Source organism: Odocoileus virginianus, chromosome 26, assembly GCF_023699985.2.
Source record: "Odocoileus virginianus isolate 20LAN1187 ecotype Illinois chromosome 26, Ovbor_1.2, whole genome shotgun sequence".
NCBI classification, from domain to species: domain Eukaryota; kingdom Metazoa; phylum Chordata; class Mammalia; order Artiodactyla; family Cervidae; genus Odocoileus; species Odocoileus virginianus.
The window spans coordinates 1,323,151-1,338,286 of NC_069699.1; the positions used below are offsets into that span (position 1 = coordinate 1,323,151).

At 36.0% G+C, this 15,136-nt stretch overlaps 1 protein-coding gene across 4 annotated transcripts in view; it reads left to right on the plus strand.

The window, feature by feature from the left end:
• ZCWPW2 (zinc finger CW-type and PWWP domain containing 2) overlaps window positions 1-15,136 on the plus strand; it is a 151,369-nt gene that overhangs the window by 81,255 nt on the left and 54,978 nt on the right. For 3 of the 4 annotated variants that reach the window (XM_070455278.1, XM_070455280.1, XM_070455276.1), the window contains one exon: window positions 8,321-8,432. The exons of the other annotated variant lie outside the window; for it this stretch is intronic. In XM_070455278.1, the coding sequence (XP_070311379.1) occupies window positions 8,321-8,432 (112 nt within the window). The remainder of the gene's footprint in view (window positions 1-8,320; window positions 8,433-15,136) is intronic. 4 annotated transcript variants of the gene reach the window in all.

Genomic DNA, 15,136 nt, shown 5'->3' on the forward strand with positions numbered 1-15,136 from the left:
GATGTTGCATCATGCGTTGAGTCAGTGAGATACACTGGAGTTTAAATGTATAAACAGCAACAGTCAGCAGAAATCCTTAAGCAGAAGACTTTACTAGGTGGTGGTGTGGGTCCTCAAACATTAAGGAGAGATGCATTTCAAAGGAAAATTATTTCATATTTCTTTAGGTTATAAAGTCTATGACTTATCCCCCCATGCTTCTAAAGACATTTTATAACTTAAAGTAATAAAATAGTAAGATAACGGTCAATATTTAAAGCTGCTTCAATGAATTTATGAAATCCAATACAACAGTCTAGGTACTTACAATTCCAGTTTTTCAAATTTTTAATATATTCTCAACACTGTGTCTGAAGGATAAATTTTATAAATTATAAATACTTATATTTGCAGCTAACTTTGTTATTAATATCATCAAAACTTGAATGAACAGTATTGGATAGTAACTGCTATGTGGTATCTATAGGATTTCAGTGAGGCTCTGCTATCCCCTCAAATAGCTCATATTAAGAAGATTTGCTTGAGTTTAATTTTAGGTACTGTTTTTTTGCATAACACTTAAAGTACTTGAAATTAGACACACTATTTTTTTTGTAGAAAAAATGCTATTCATATCATAGAATAAATCTGTGGTCCATGAAATATTGTACAGATCTGAATTATTACAAGAAAATGAACTTTAACATCATCTTAGAAGTAATATCAGGGACTTCCCTGGTAGTTCAGTGGTTAAAACTTAGAGCTTTCAATGCAGGAGCTGCAGGTTCAATCCCGGATCAGAGAGCTAAGATCCCACATGCTGGGCAGTGCAGCCAATAAATAAATAAATAAGCTTAAAAAGAAGTAATATCACCATATTATAATGCCAGATAGTCATCATGTTTATACATTTTTCTTTTACTATTCTAGGGATAATCACATAATTCAGGATTAAAATGTAGCAACCTTTTATTTTCATCCCCAATTTTCTGTCTGGGCGCTGCTCATACCACCATAAACAAAAAATGTCTATTTATAATACTCAAAATATTTACTGAGCTCCTATTACTTGCACCGATTCTAGGCTCAGAATTTATCAAAACAGACAAAATTTAAATGTCGTCATGAGACTTAAATTAGTGGAGTGAGACATGCAGTTAAACAAATTTTTTAAAGAAGGGTACACCATGTTAACTGTAGATGAGTGCCATGGGGAGAAATTAAGGGAGAGGAGTAGACAGGCAGAATGAAGGAGCAGGGCGCCCCGCCATGGGGGAGAGGAACGACCTCCTGGAGAATCCATGCACTAGAAGATCCTTCACCACAGCCAACCAGATACCAGTGGTTGGTTGACAATAATTCTTGTTTCGATTTTTATGTTTAGTTTTTTCCAAAAAGTGGTCATATTTCTTTTATGCTCATCTCTCAGGAATGTTTTCTGTTGGGATCAAAAGCAGAGCTGACCCGTCTTCTTGACCTTAGCTCCCTGAGTCTGGGCATGGGGCAGGCAAGAGCATGCAGGCAGAGAAAATTCTTTCAGACCTGGAAGATGGCAAGGGTCCGCCATTGCCCTGGGGAATGGAGTACCTCACAAAAGAGCACACGGTGTGCTGGGAGGTTGAAGGCTCCCAGCCTCAGAAGGAGCCTTTGGTCCGGGCCTGATGAAGAAGTTGTGATTGCCTGACTTGGAGGGATTTGAGTAGAGATGTGATTCATGGAAACCTTACGGGTTGGGGAGTAATGATCTCTCCTCACTCCTCAGGCACTCTCTTTCCCTCCCGATTTACAGGAACCTAGAGAGAGTAAGGGGTGACCCCCAAATGAGCAAGGTCAAAGTTCTTGCTCTTGTTGGACAAGGACTGGTACATTCAGTTTTATTTAGCACAAATAAGGTCGTGTGGCACTGCACACACATCCAAGCTTGAGAAGTGAGATTTATCCTACTACAACTCCAAGTGATCATTGAGTTGGCCAAAAAATCCATTGAGGTTTTTCCGTAAGAGAGAGTATGGAAAAACCCAAATGAACTTTTGGCCAACACAATATCTTGATTAATTTTTATGGGGAGAAGCAATCTTAAATATACAACAACAGAAGAGATGAATTTCTGCCTGACTGCAGATTTCTCTTCACTGGCCTTATTGGGTGGACAGACACATAGATATTCTTTGCTTTGAATGTGCTGCCTCGTGTTAGTATATAATGATAGCGGGCATCTTTCTCAGAGAGTCAGAAGTTACTTGGAGCAAGATCACATGGGACAGTAGTTAGTTTCAGATATAAGAGCAGAGTGGTTTGGTTGCACATGTATCTATTCTTTTTCAAACTCTTTTCCCATTTAGGTGATTACAGAGTGTGGAGCAGAGTTCCCTGTGCCATACAGCAGGTCTTTGTTGACTGTCTGTTTTAAATACAGCACTGTGTACATGTCAGTCTCAAATTCCAGCCTGTCTTTCCCCTTTTTCCCACCCAGTAACCATAAATTCATTCCCAAATTCTTTGAGTTTGTTCCTGTGAATAAGTTCATACCTCTTTTTTAGATTCTGCATATAAGTGACATCATATATGTCTGTATCAGACTTACTTCACTTGGTATGATCATCTCTGGGTCCATCCGTGCTGCTGTCTATGGCATTCTTTTTAATAGCTGAGTAGTATTCCATTATATGTATGTACTACATCTTCTTTATCATTAAAAAGAACTTAAAAAATACCTACAGTTGACCCATGAAAAACTCGAGGGCCAGGGACATCAACCCTCTGCAGTTGAAAATCTACCTGTAACTTCACAGTGACCATTGACAGAAGTGACTTAGCACACATGCATGCACCGTGATCATCAAAGTTCACCAGTTCTGCACCCACAGATTCAACCAACCTTGAATCATGTAGCACAGCAGTACCTATTGAATGAAAACTCCACATAAAAATGTGATTGCAAAGTTAAAACCTGTGCTATTCAAGGGTCAGTTTCTAAAATTTGTAGGAAAATAAAACGTGGAAGAGGGATCAGATCTGTGTCTCCTGAGTCTCCTGCCTTGCAGGCAGATTCTTTACCACTGAGCCATAAAGAATCTAGGGTAAGCCCAGATAGGGGAGGAGTTGGGCCTATAAAATATAGACTTAACTCTCTAGCAGTTAAAGCAGTTTGATTTTAACAGTTATTTGATAGATTAATAGAACAGCATAAAGTTCAAAAGTACTTGAAAATACTTTATGGTAAGGTTGTATTCAAGTAGTTTTTTAAAGGTTGTTATTGTTTAATAAATTATATATGTACAGATGGCTAACTACTTGAGAAAAAATGAAGTAGAGGCTATATTTCACACCTTACATTTAAATTAGTTCTAGAAGGATGAAAAGTTTAAATGAACAAAAAAGAAAATACAATTATACTAATACAAACTAAAAATAGGAGAAGATATTTGTAGTACATATAGCAAAGGGCTACTTCTTAGCACATAAAAATCTCTTAAAATCTATGAGAAGGCAACCAATATAAATATTAACACAGGATTTGAACAGTTATTCCATAGAGAAGAAAATATAACTGCCTTTTAGCCTATTATACAGAATGAAGTAAGTCAGAGAAAGACAAATATCAAATATTAACGCCTGTCTATGGAATCTAGAAAGACAGTACTGATGGTCCCATTCGAGGGGCAGCAAAGGAGACACAGACATAAAGAACAGACTTTTGGACACAGTGAGGGAAGAAAAGGCTGGGACGATTCAAGAAAATAGCACTGAAATGTATACGTTACCGTATGTGAAATAGATTGCCAGTGGCAAGTTTAATGTATGATGCAGGGAACCCAAAGTCCCTGTAACAACCCCAAGGGGTGGGATGGGCAGGGAGATGGGAGGGGGGATCAAGAGGGAGGGGACATATGTATACTTATGGTTGATTCATGCTGATGTATGGCAAAAACCATCATAATATTATAAAGTTATTATCCTTCAATTAAAATTTAAAAAAAGAAAAAATACGAAAAACTGATGAATAAATTCTGGGAATCTAATGTATAGCATGGTGACTATAGTTATTAATAACATTGCTGTGTTTTTATACTTGACAGTTGCTGAGAGCAGATCTTAAGTGTTCTCACCATACACACAGATAAAGGCTATTATGTGAGTTGATATATGTTAATAAACCCTACGTGGTAATAATTTCCATATATATATATATATAAGTCAAATCATTGTGTAGTACTCCTTAAATTTATACAGTTATTTGTCAATTATATATCAATAAAACTGGAAAAATGTGAAAAATACTCAAAATTAAAGAATTTTAGAAATGAATATTCTAATAGAAAGGAAGTACCATTTTTTCCTTAAAAATATTGGCAGAGATCTGAGTTTGGTAACAAGAGTGTTCTCCAGAGTGTGACAAAGCATACTGTTCATGGCATTGTAAATTATGATTACCTCATTCAAGAGTGATTTCACAATAGCTCCAAAATGTAAAATATACTTACATTAAGTTCAATGTCTTAGGAATTTATGCTTCAGCACACTTTAACATGGGTAAGGAGACATATGGACAAAATTTTTTATTGCAGCATTGTTTCATTGCAAAATATTGGAAGAAACCTAAATGTCCATCACAAGGGCATTTGTAAAATAAATAATGGTATGTGTATACTACCTATTTAGATATACATACATCTGTTTCCTCATTCCCATGGTTGTCTATTCTAATTTCTTGGCTTTAAATATGGTGTCTGTGTGTGTTTCCTCCATTTTATCTGCAGTTCAGTTCTCTCTACTGAATCCCCTTATGAGAGTGCTCCTCAGGTATGGTGATGTGTATTCAAAATGTGTGAACTCTTGATCTCCACACCACCCCCATCTCACTTCTTTGACAGCTCCCCTATCTCAGTGGATAGCAAATTCCATCCTCTACTTACTTGGTCCCAGAGCCTTAGAGTCATCCTCTCTACCTCTCATAACCAATTCCCAGTTGGTTAAGAAGTTAATTATTTTTGGTCTACCTTCAGATTATACCTGGAATCCTATCACTTTTCACCACAGTGGCTGCTGTGGCCTGGACTGTTCCACCATCATGTCTTGCCTGGACGATTGTAGTAGCCAGTCATCCACTCTACATTTGCTTTTGTGGTCTGTTCTCATTAAAGCAAGCAGGATGATTGATTGTTTTGAAGCATTCAATCAAATCACATTTTATTTTTCTGCTCAGAAATGTGCAGTGACTTCCATTTCACTCAGAGTAAAAGCCAGGAACTCATTGAAGAGTTCCTGCAATGGCCTGCAAGGACCTCCATGACCTAGTCCTTGTTAATTCTTTGGACATCATTCCGAGGTACTCATTTTCTTTCTCATTCACTCATAACCAGCTTCCCTTCTTTGATGCCTCTTGAGTAAACTTGCATTCTCCCGTCTTAGAGCATTTTTTCTCCACCCGCGGTGCTCTTTCTCAGGATATCTCAGGTAGCTGCTCGACCTCCTTCAGATCTGTGCTTAAATGTCACTTTTTCAATGAGAGTTGCCCTGAACCACTTTATTGCCTCACCTTTTCTTTATTACAGAATACTTACAGCCTCTTAAACTAGAGCCTTTATGTATTTGTTATGCTTACTTCACTGGTTAGATTGTAAGCTTCATCTGTTTTCTTCAGTGATAGATCCTGAAGGTCTGAAATACATTGAATAAATCTATAAATGAAGAAATCTTAAAGATACAAATAGAAAAACTCAAAGTATATAGCTGTTCATAGCAGTCTGTAAAAATAGATATTTAAGTGATGTAAATGCTTGTTAAGTGGATACAGTGTCTCTGGAAGACTGTGAAATAAACTGGTAATTTTGGGTGCCTTTGGAAGAAACAGTACCGGGGTGGACAGGGAGGCACATTCTACACTTTTAGAATCGCTTCTTCAATCAAAGAACAAACTAATTGAAAATACGTTGCATATCTGAGCCTTATTCTGAAATTCAAAAATCTTTGTACAGCAAGAGTTTGAGTTCTTTAGATGTTTAATTGTAATATTACCACTAGGTGGCACATACTTACTGATAAATTCTTAAAGATTCTCAGACACAGGTTTAAAAATTGCTTTTTCATTCCCCAAACTCACCAGGGTTTAATTTTGGAATATTTTGCATTGATTTTCCTTAAGAAATTTCCTTAACTTTAGTTGTTTAGTGGTATAAGAGCTTCCCAGGTGGCTCAGTGGTAAAGAATCCTCCTGCAAGAGATGCGGGGTTCAGTCCTTGGGTCTGGAAGATCCCCTGGAGGGCGCCATGACAATCCACTCTAGTATTCTTGCCTGGAGAGTCCCATGGACAGAGAAGCCTGGCGGGCTACAGTGCATGGGGTCCGAAAGAGTTGGACACGACTGAGCAACTGAGCACACACACATAATAGCTTATAGGTGATTTTTCATTATCTATAAATTATCTATAAAATCTTTTTAAAAATTAATTAATTTATTTTTGGCTGCACTGGGTCTTCCTTGCTTTGCACAGGCTTTCTATAGTTGTGGTGAGCAAAAGCTACTCTTCGTTGAGTTGTGGGGGCTTCTCATTGAAGTGGCTTCTCTTTCTGCGGAGCACAGGCTGTAGGCACAGGCTTCAGTAGTTGCGGCTCACAGGCTCTATAGTTGCCTCACAGGCTTGGTAGTTGCCCTGTGTGGGGTTAGTTGCTCTGTGGCAAGTGGAATCCTCCCAAACCAGGGATTGAACCCGTGTCCCCTACATTGGCAGGTGGATTCTTATCCACTGCACCCCCAGAGAGTTACCATGAAAGTGAAAGTGGCCGTCATGTCCGACTCTTTGTGACCCCATGGACTATACAGTCCGTGTCTCCAGGAGAGAATACTGGAGTGGGTAGCTTTTCCCTTCTGCAGGGGATCTTCCCAACCCAAGGATTGAACCCAGGTCTCCTGCATTGCAGGCAGATTCTTTACCAGCTGAGCCACCAGGGAAGCCCAGGAATACTGGAGTGGGTAGCCTATCCCTTCTCCAGCAGATCTTCCCGACCCAGGAATTGAGCTGGGGTCTCCTGCATTGCAGGCAGATTCTTTACCAGCTGAGCTATCAGGGAAGCACCACCAGGGAAGTCCTATAAATGTTTAACTTAGCATCATTATAATATTTGAGAGGTAAAAATGTTTTAAATCTGCAAATGTTATTATAGCTTAGATATTCCTAAATTAGTTTAAATTATCTAATGTTTTTTTGAATTGTACCTGTCTTTTCTTTTTTCCTATGAAATAACTTAATAAATGAAATTTAGGTATTCTGTGTACAAAAATCTATTGTTTGATTTACAAAAATAGACTTTTATTCGATTGTATTTTTTCACGACTTTTATGCCAAATAGTGTCCAGGATCACATGCAATTTAACACCTGTGTTCTTTTTGGTGCTGAAATTGGCAAAAAGAAAATGATGGCATGCATTTTATAAATTGTAAATTTTGTAAGCATCATAAAAGCCTTTTAGAGACAAGCTCTAAAATAACATTGGCAAAATTACTAGGCCATATAATTTTTACAGTCATTTTTAACCTAAAGATTCTTTTATTCCATTTTTCTTTTCAAATTAAGTTTTCCAGCTGTCATTTTTTAAAAAAATATTTTGGCTATGCTACATGGTATGTGGGATCTTAGTTCCCAAACCATGATCTAACCCATCCCTCTTGTTTTGGCAGCATAACCACTGGACCACCAGGGAAGTCTCTCAAGTTATGTTATTAAAAAACTGAATATATATTTAGAAAAAGAACTGTATTAAAGTAGGATAACATGTATTGATTGCTTATTATGCCAGAAAATGCTCATCTATTATTTCCTTTAATACTTAATGTTTCCTTTAATACTTATGGTGAGTGCATTACCTACATTTTACAGGTGAAGAAATTGGGCACAGAAAGTTTCAAAAAATTGTATGAATATGCCAGCTATCTGCTGTAACACCAAAACTGGATGTGAATGAAATTAGTTTTACTACAGTAAGAAACTATGGCTTTCAATTTTTATCATTTCATTACCATTGCCTTGTTGCTTAAAGAAGAATCAAAATTATTCTTCTAAAATGTATTAATATTCACTACTTTGTTACACTGGTGGTCTTAACTAAGTCTGAGATAAATCATATTAAAATATCTTAGTGAATTGAGAATCTGGCCCTTTTGGCTATTAAGATACAAAATTTCCCCAACTTTGCTATATTCTAAAATATTCCAAAAAATAATAATCTAGTCTAGTGTATTGTACAGTGCTTAGTTTCAGTTCAAGCTCAACAGCTGAACCAAGCGGATGTTAAAATTATACAGTTAAAGATGAATCTTACTATTTTTCTGTCTTTCTTTAGCCAGAAAAATGTAAGAAAAATAAGTGGTATAACAGTGCCCTACGAGAAGCATATCTCCTCTATGGATTTTCTCATGAGCGAAGACTGGAAAGATGCTACCTATCAAAACAGGGTACGTGTGTTGTTTATTCTTCACCACCACAAAATAAGGATTTATTCAAGAGCATCTTTCCAAAACATGTTTGCACATTTAAAAATCTCTCTCTGTTTCATAGGAAAATAGAATATCTTTGTCCAATGAAAATTTATTCTTATATGGATTAACAGTATTTATTTTTTGCCCTCTGAAACTATTTTCCATGACTAAACATGCACTCCCATTTTTTAAATTAATTTCTGTTGGCGTTTAGCTGCTTTACAATGTTGTATTATTTTCTGCTCTGCAGCAAAGTGAATCAGTCATATGTGTACATACATTCCCCCTTTTTTAGATGTCTTTCCCATTTAAGTCACCACAGAGGACTGAGAAGGGTTCCCTGTTGCTGGTTCTCATTAGTTACCTATCTTATGCACAGTATCAGTAGTGTATGTATGTCAATCCCAACCTCCCCATTCATCCCACCCCCGGCATCTCCCCTCAGGAACTATAAATTTGTTTTCTACGTCTATAGTTTCTATTTCTACTTTGCAAATAAGTTCATCTCTACCATTTTTCTAGATTCCACATAAAGCAATGTTATATCAGTGTAATGTTTGTTTTTCTCTCTGACTGACTTCACTCTGTATTGTAGTCTCTAGGTCCATCCATGTCTCTGCAGATGTCACTTTTCATTCATCTTTGTGGCTGAGTAGTGTTCGTTTGTCTCTTCTTTATGTCTTCCTCTGTTGTGGACGTTCAGGTTGCTTCCATGTCTTAGCTATGTACATGGTGCTGCGGAGAACACTGAGGCATGCGCTTCCTTTCAGATGATAGTTTTCTCTGGATGTACGTCCAGGAGTGGGATTGCTGGATCACACAGTGCCTCTAGTTTAGTTTTTTAGGAGCCTCCATCCTGTTCTCCATAGTGGCTGCACCAATTTACATTCCCACCAGAAGTATAGGAGGGTTCCCTTTTCTCTACACCCTTTCCAACATTTATTATTTGTAGACTTTCTGATGATGGCCATTCTTACCAGTGTGAGGTGATAATTCATGGTAGTTTTGATTTGCGTTTCTCTAATAATTAGTTATGTTGCACATCTTCTTGTGTGTTGTTTGGCTATCTATATGTCCTTTTGGAATAGTGTCTATTTAGCGAGCACTCTATTTAAATGTAGGTGTTTTAATTAGTGCTTCTGTCATCTATATTCTGAACCTTTCTACATAGATTCTCTTGTGTATTTCAAAGCATTTATTTCAAAATTATAAGCTCTGACTTTAACATATATTCCTTGAGTGAAACTTTTATTTGGATAGGCTATATTATTTTAGAACAAAGTATTTTTCAAAATGTTTTATTTTTTAAAAAATTCAAGGCAGAGATAAAAAGTAATCTTTTAACTTTTTTAATTAGGTAAAAAAGTATAATATTTCAAAGCATCTTCAGAGTTCTCTTGAATCATAAATATTGTGGTTTATGGGTAGCTTTTTAAATGAATTTATAGGGTTTGTAGCAGCTATAATACATTTTTAACTCTAAAAAGAATATAATAGTTGCATGGAAATGATTTTTCAATAAATAAATATATTTAAATTTTTTTCTGCTTAGTGATCATAAGTATATATATATTTTTTTCTTACAAGGCACCTTCTGATTTTCTCCACTTAAGTTCTAAAGCAGACTTTTCTAAGAGAGGATCTGGTCTTTTGTGCTTACTGAATTTTAAAGTAAGAGTGATATTTTTTTCTCCTATAGAAAAGTTTAAAACATATAAAAACATTTTATTTGAGAAAAAGTTTGAATATTAACCTAGCCACCTAAGTTTAGATTTTAAAGCATATAAATAGAATTGAAAAGAATGGAAAGAGAATGACAAGCAAACTCCTGTGGTCAAAAGACTTTTATTACCACAAATGTGATTTTATTCCTTGAGCTAAAGATATAATGTCTCTGTTTATTAGCAATAAAGGTTGAACTCACTTTATTGTCACACATACAATTTTATGCTTTGCATGGGCTATACATTTCTCTGTGTAACCAGAATAAACTGAAATACTTAGTTTTTTAAGCATTGCTGTTTTGTAGTAATATATAGTCTGGTCTTCTGCTTCTGAAAGTTGTGTTGCAGCCATTTCAGACCGGCAGTAACCTGGCCTCAGTAACTTGTTTTGCCTTTGCTGTTGCTGTATGTGCTAGGGTGTTTATGTCTGCATCCTTTGGCATTCTTACTTGTCCAGAGACCTGGAATGGGGTTATTTCTGATTGATTTTTCAGCAAAAAACCATTTTCTTGATGAAAGTCTGATGATTTTTGCATGCAGAATTTGTATAATTCAGCCTGATTATAGAAAGCCGTGTACCTAAGGACTCTCATTTTGTGCCTGAAGTATCCCAAATTGACGGGCGTGAACAGACTTCTAGGAGTTCAGTCTTTGCGTCACAGGTTCACTCACTTCATACTCCCTCTTCACTGCCTCCAAAAGAGAATTTAGTCCTGTGCCTGCTTAACTTCTAGAGTGGATTCTAGGATGTATACAGCTTCTTACTGTATTCAAAGTAGGTTTGAGAGATAATTAACGATTATTCAAATATTTTACAGAAGGTCAATTACTTAAAAGGTTAGTTGCTTAGAGGCAAACCATTTATTTCATTCCAGCAGCTGTGAGGATTTCTCTACTCCCAATTTTATTCCATTGTTTGTGTGTACCACAGTTTATTTATCCATTCACCCATTGAAAACATCCTGGATGCTTCCAGGTTTTAGTGACTATGAGAAAAGCTGCTGTAAACATTTATGTGCAGAACTGTTTGGGCACAAGTTTTCAGTTTATTTGAGTAAATATTAGGGAGTGCAACTGCTGGGTTTCATAGTAAGAGTATGTTTAGTTTTGTAAGAAACTGTCCAAGTATCTTCCATCGTGACTGTCATTTTGCATTCCCACCAGCAGTAAGTGAGAATTCGTGTTGTTCCACATCCTTTGTGTGAGCTGTTCTAACAGGTGTGTAGTGGTATCTCATTGTTTAAGTTGCAATTCTTGAATGACGTGATGATGAACATCCTTTCATATACTAATTTGCCATCTTTGAATCTTCTTGAGTTATCTCTTTATTCCTCATTTTATAATCCAGTTGTTCATTTTTTCATTATTGAGTTTTAAGATTCTTTGGGCCCTTTGTCAGATATGTATTCTGTAAATATTTTCTGTCACTCTATGGATTGTCTTCTCATTCTGTTGAGAGTGTTCTTTGTAGAATATATGTTTTTAACTTTAATGAAGTCTAGCCTATGAATGATTTCTTTCATACATCTTACCTATGGTACTATATCTAAAAAGTTATCAGCATACCCAAAATCATCTAGATTTTCTCCTGTGTTACTCTCTAGGAATTTTACAGTTTTGTATTTTACTTAAATGTGTGGTATGTTTTGAGTTAATTTTGTGAAAAGTATAAAATCTGTGTCTAGATTTTGTGTGTGTGTGTGTGTGTGCCTGAGCCATGTATATGATTAGTGATTCCAACATCATTTGTTGAAAATGTTAGCTTTTCTCTACTATATTATCTTTGCTTCATTGTCAACGATCAGCTGACTGTATTTGTTGGCATATTTCTTTACTCTCTATTCTGTTCCATCAATCTATTTTTATTATTTTCCCAATATTATACCATCTTGATTATTATAGCTTTTTAGTAAGTCTTGGAGTCAGGTAGGATCAGTTCTCCAACTTGCCCTTCTTCAGTATTGTGTTGGCTATTCTGGGTCTTTGTTTCTCCATATAAACTTTAGAATCAGCTTGATATCCTCAAAATAACTTGTTGATATTTTGATTGATAGTGTATTGAATCTGTAGATCAAGTTTGGAAGAACTGAAATCCAGACAATATTGAGTTTTCCTATCCATGAACATGGAATAGATCTCCGTTTATACAGTTCTTCTTTGATTTCTTTCACTAGAGTTTTATAGCTTCCCTGATATAGATCTCATCCATATTTTGTTAGATTTTCAGCTAAGTATTTCATTTCGGGAAGTGTCTACATAAATGGTAATGTGTTTTCAGTTTCGGATTACACTTGTTCATTTGCTGGTAAATAGGAAAGCTATTGACTTTTGTGTTAATACTAACGTAGTATCCTGCAACTTTGCTCTAATTACTTATTTGTTCCAGGAGTATATCTCTTGATTCTTTTGGATATTCTACTTAGATGACAATGTCATCTGCAAACAAAGATAGTTTTCTTTCTTTCGTCTAAATTTATATCTTTTATTTTCCTATTGCATTAGCTAGGAGTTCTACTACATTTTTGAAAAGAATGGTCTCAGTGGGAGATCTGATCTCAGTGGGAAAGGTTTGCATCTCTCACCATTAAGGATGATGTTAGCTTGTAGGTGTTTTGTAGATTCTTCTCAAGTTGAGGAAGTTTCCCTTTACTCCCAGTTTGCTGCGAGTTTTTGTTTTTTTATTGTGAATGGGTTTTGAATTTTGTCAAGTGCTGAATCTGCTTATCTTGATAGGATCATGTGACTTTTCTTCTTTAGCCTATTGATATCATGTCAAAGTGTTAGTCACTAAGTCATGTCTGACTCTTTGTGACCCTGTGCACTGTAGCCTGCCAGGCTTCTCCATCCATGGGATTTTCCAGGCAAGAATACTGGAGTGGGTTGCCATTTCATGGATTATGTTAGTTGATATTTGAATGTTGAATCAGCCTTGTATGCCTGGAATAAATCCCACTTGATTGTGGGGTGTAATGCTTTTTTATACAGTGGTAGATTTGATTTGCTAATACTTTGTGGAGGATATTTGTATCTGTATTCATTAGAAATATTGATGGCTCTGTAGTTTTCATGTAATGTCTTTATTTGGTTTTGGTATTTCAGGTAATACTGGTTTCATTGAATGAGTCAGAAAGTATTTTCTTTGCTTTTATCTTCTGAAAGAGTTTATAGGAAATATATATAATTTCTTCCTTAAGTGTTGGTAGAATTCACCAGTGAATACATCTGGACTTGATGTTTTCTGTTTTGGAAGTTTATTATATTGATAAAATTTTAAATAGATATAGGCCTGTTCAGATTGTCTATTTATCCTGTGTGAATTTTGGCAGGTTTTGTTTTTCAAGGGCTTGGTCCTTTTCATTTAGGCTATCAAACTTGTGGGCATGGAGTTATTCATACCATTTATTGATTATCCCTTTAAAGTCCAGGGGATCTGTAGTGATGCCCTCTTTCATTTTTGATGTTAGTAATTTATGTTTTCTCTTTTTTTCCTTAGGCTTGCTAGAAACTTATTGATTTTCTCTGCTGATTTCCTCTTTCCAGTTTCATTGGTTTCTCCTTTAATTTTTATTTCTTTTTTTTTTTAATTTATTTTGTTTTGGCTGTGCTGGGTCTACACTGTGGTACAAGGGCTTCTCATTGCAGTGGCTTCTCTCGTTGCAGAGCGTGGGCTCTAGGCACACAGACTTTGGTAGTTGCACCATACAAGCTTAGGGGTTGTGGCACAAGGGCTTAGTTGTTCTGCAGCATGTGAAATCTTCCCAGACCAGGACTCAAACCCATATTCCCTGCATTGGCAGATGGGTTCTTTTTTTAAAAATTTATTTATCTATTTTGATTGGAGGCTAAATTGCTTTACAATATTGTGGTGGGTTTTGCCATACACTGACATGAATCAGCCACAGGTGTCCATGTGTCCCCATCCCGAACCCCCCTCCCCCCTCCTTCCCCATCCCATCCCTCTGGGTTGTCCCTGTGCACTGGCTTTGAGCGCCCTGTTTCATGCGTTGAACCTGGACTGGTCATCTATTTCACATATGATAATATACATGTTTTAATGCTATTCTCTCAAATCACCCCACCCTCGCCTTCTCCCACAGAGTCCAAAAGTCTGTTCTTTATATCTGTGTGGCAGATGGATTCTTAACCATTGGATCTCCAGGGAAGTCCTTGTGTTTACTTTAGATTTAACTTGCTCTTCTTTTTGCTCCCTAAGGTGGAAACTTGGCATATTAATTTTAGACCTTTGTTCTTTCATAATATATGCATTCAGTACTATAAATTCCCCTCTAAACACTGCTTTCACTTTATCTCACAAATTTTGAAAGTCTGTATTTTTTTCATTTTATTCAAAATATTTTAAAATTTCTTTTGAGAATTTCTTTTGACCAGTATGTTATTTGGAAATGTGTTGTTAAAGCTCCATGTATTTTTGGATCTTCTAGTTATCCTTCTGTTTTTTATTTCTACTTTTATTCCATTGTGGTCTGAGGGCAAGCTATTGTATGATATCTATTTTAAAAAATTTTAAGTTATATTTTATGGCCCAGAATGTAGTCTGTCGTGGTGAATGTTCTAAGTGAACTTGAGGAGAATGTGTGTCTGCTATTGCTGGATGAAGTAGTTTATAGTCTGTTATGCTTTGTTATACTGTTAATTGAGCACTTCATGTAATTCTGTTTTCTCTCCTTTCTTACTGTATCAATTATACTTCCTTCTTAATTTTTCAGTGGTTTTCCTACAGTTTGTAGTATTCATTTATAGGTTATCTAAGTACACTTTCAAATAACACTTTATAATGTCATGACTAATGCATGTACTTTATATTAACAAAATTTTCTAATTCGTTCTCTGTCCTTTATATCACTGTGGTCATTTTATAAACACACACACACACACACACACACACAAATATGTATAACATAAAATTAAATATATTGTCACTATCATTTTGGACAA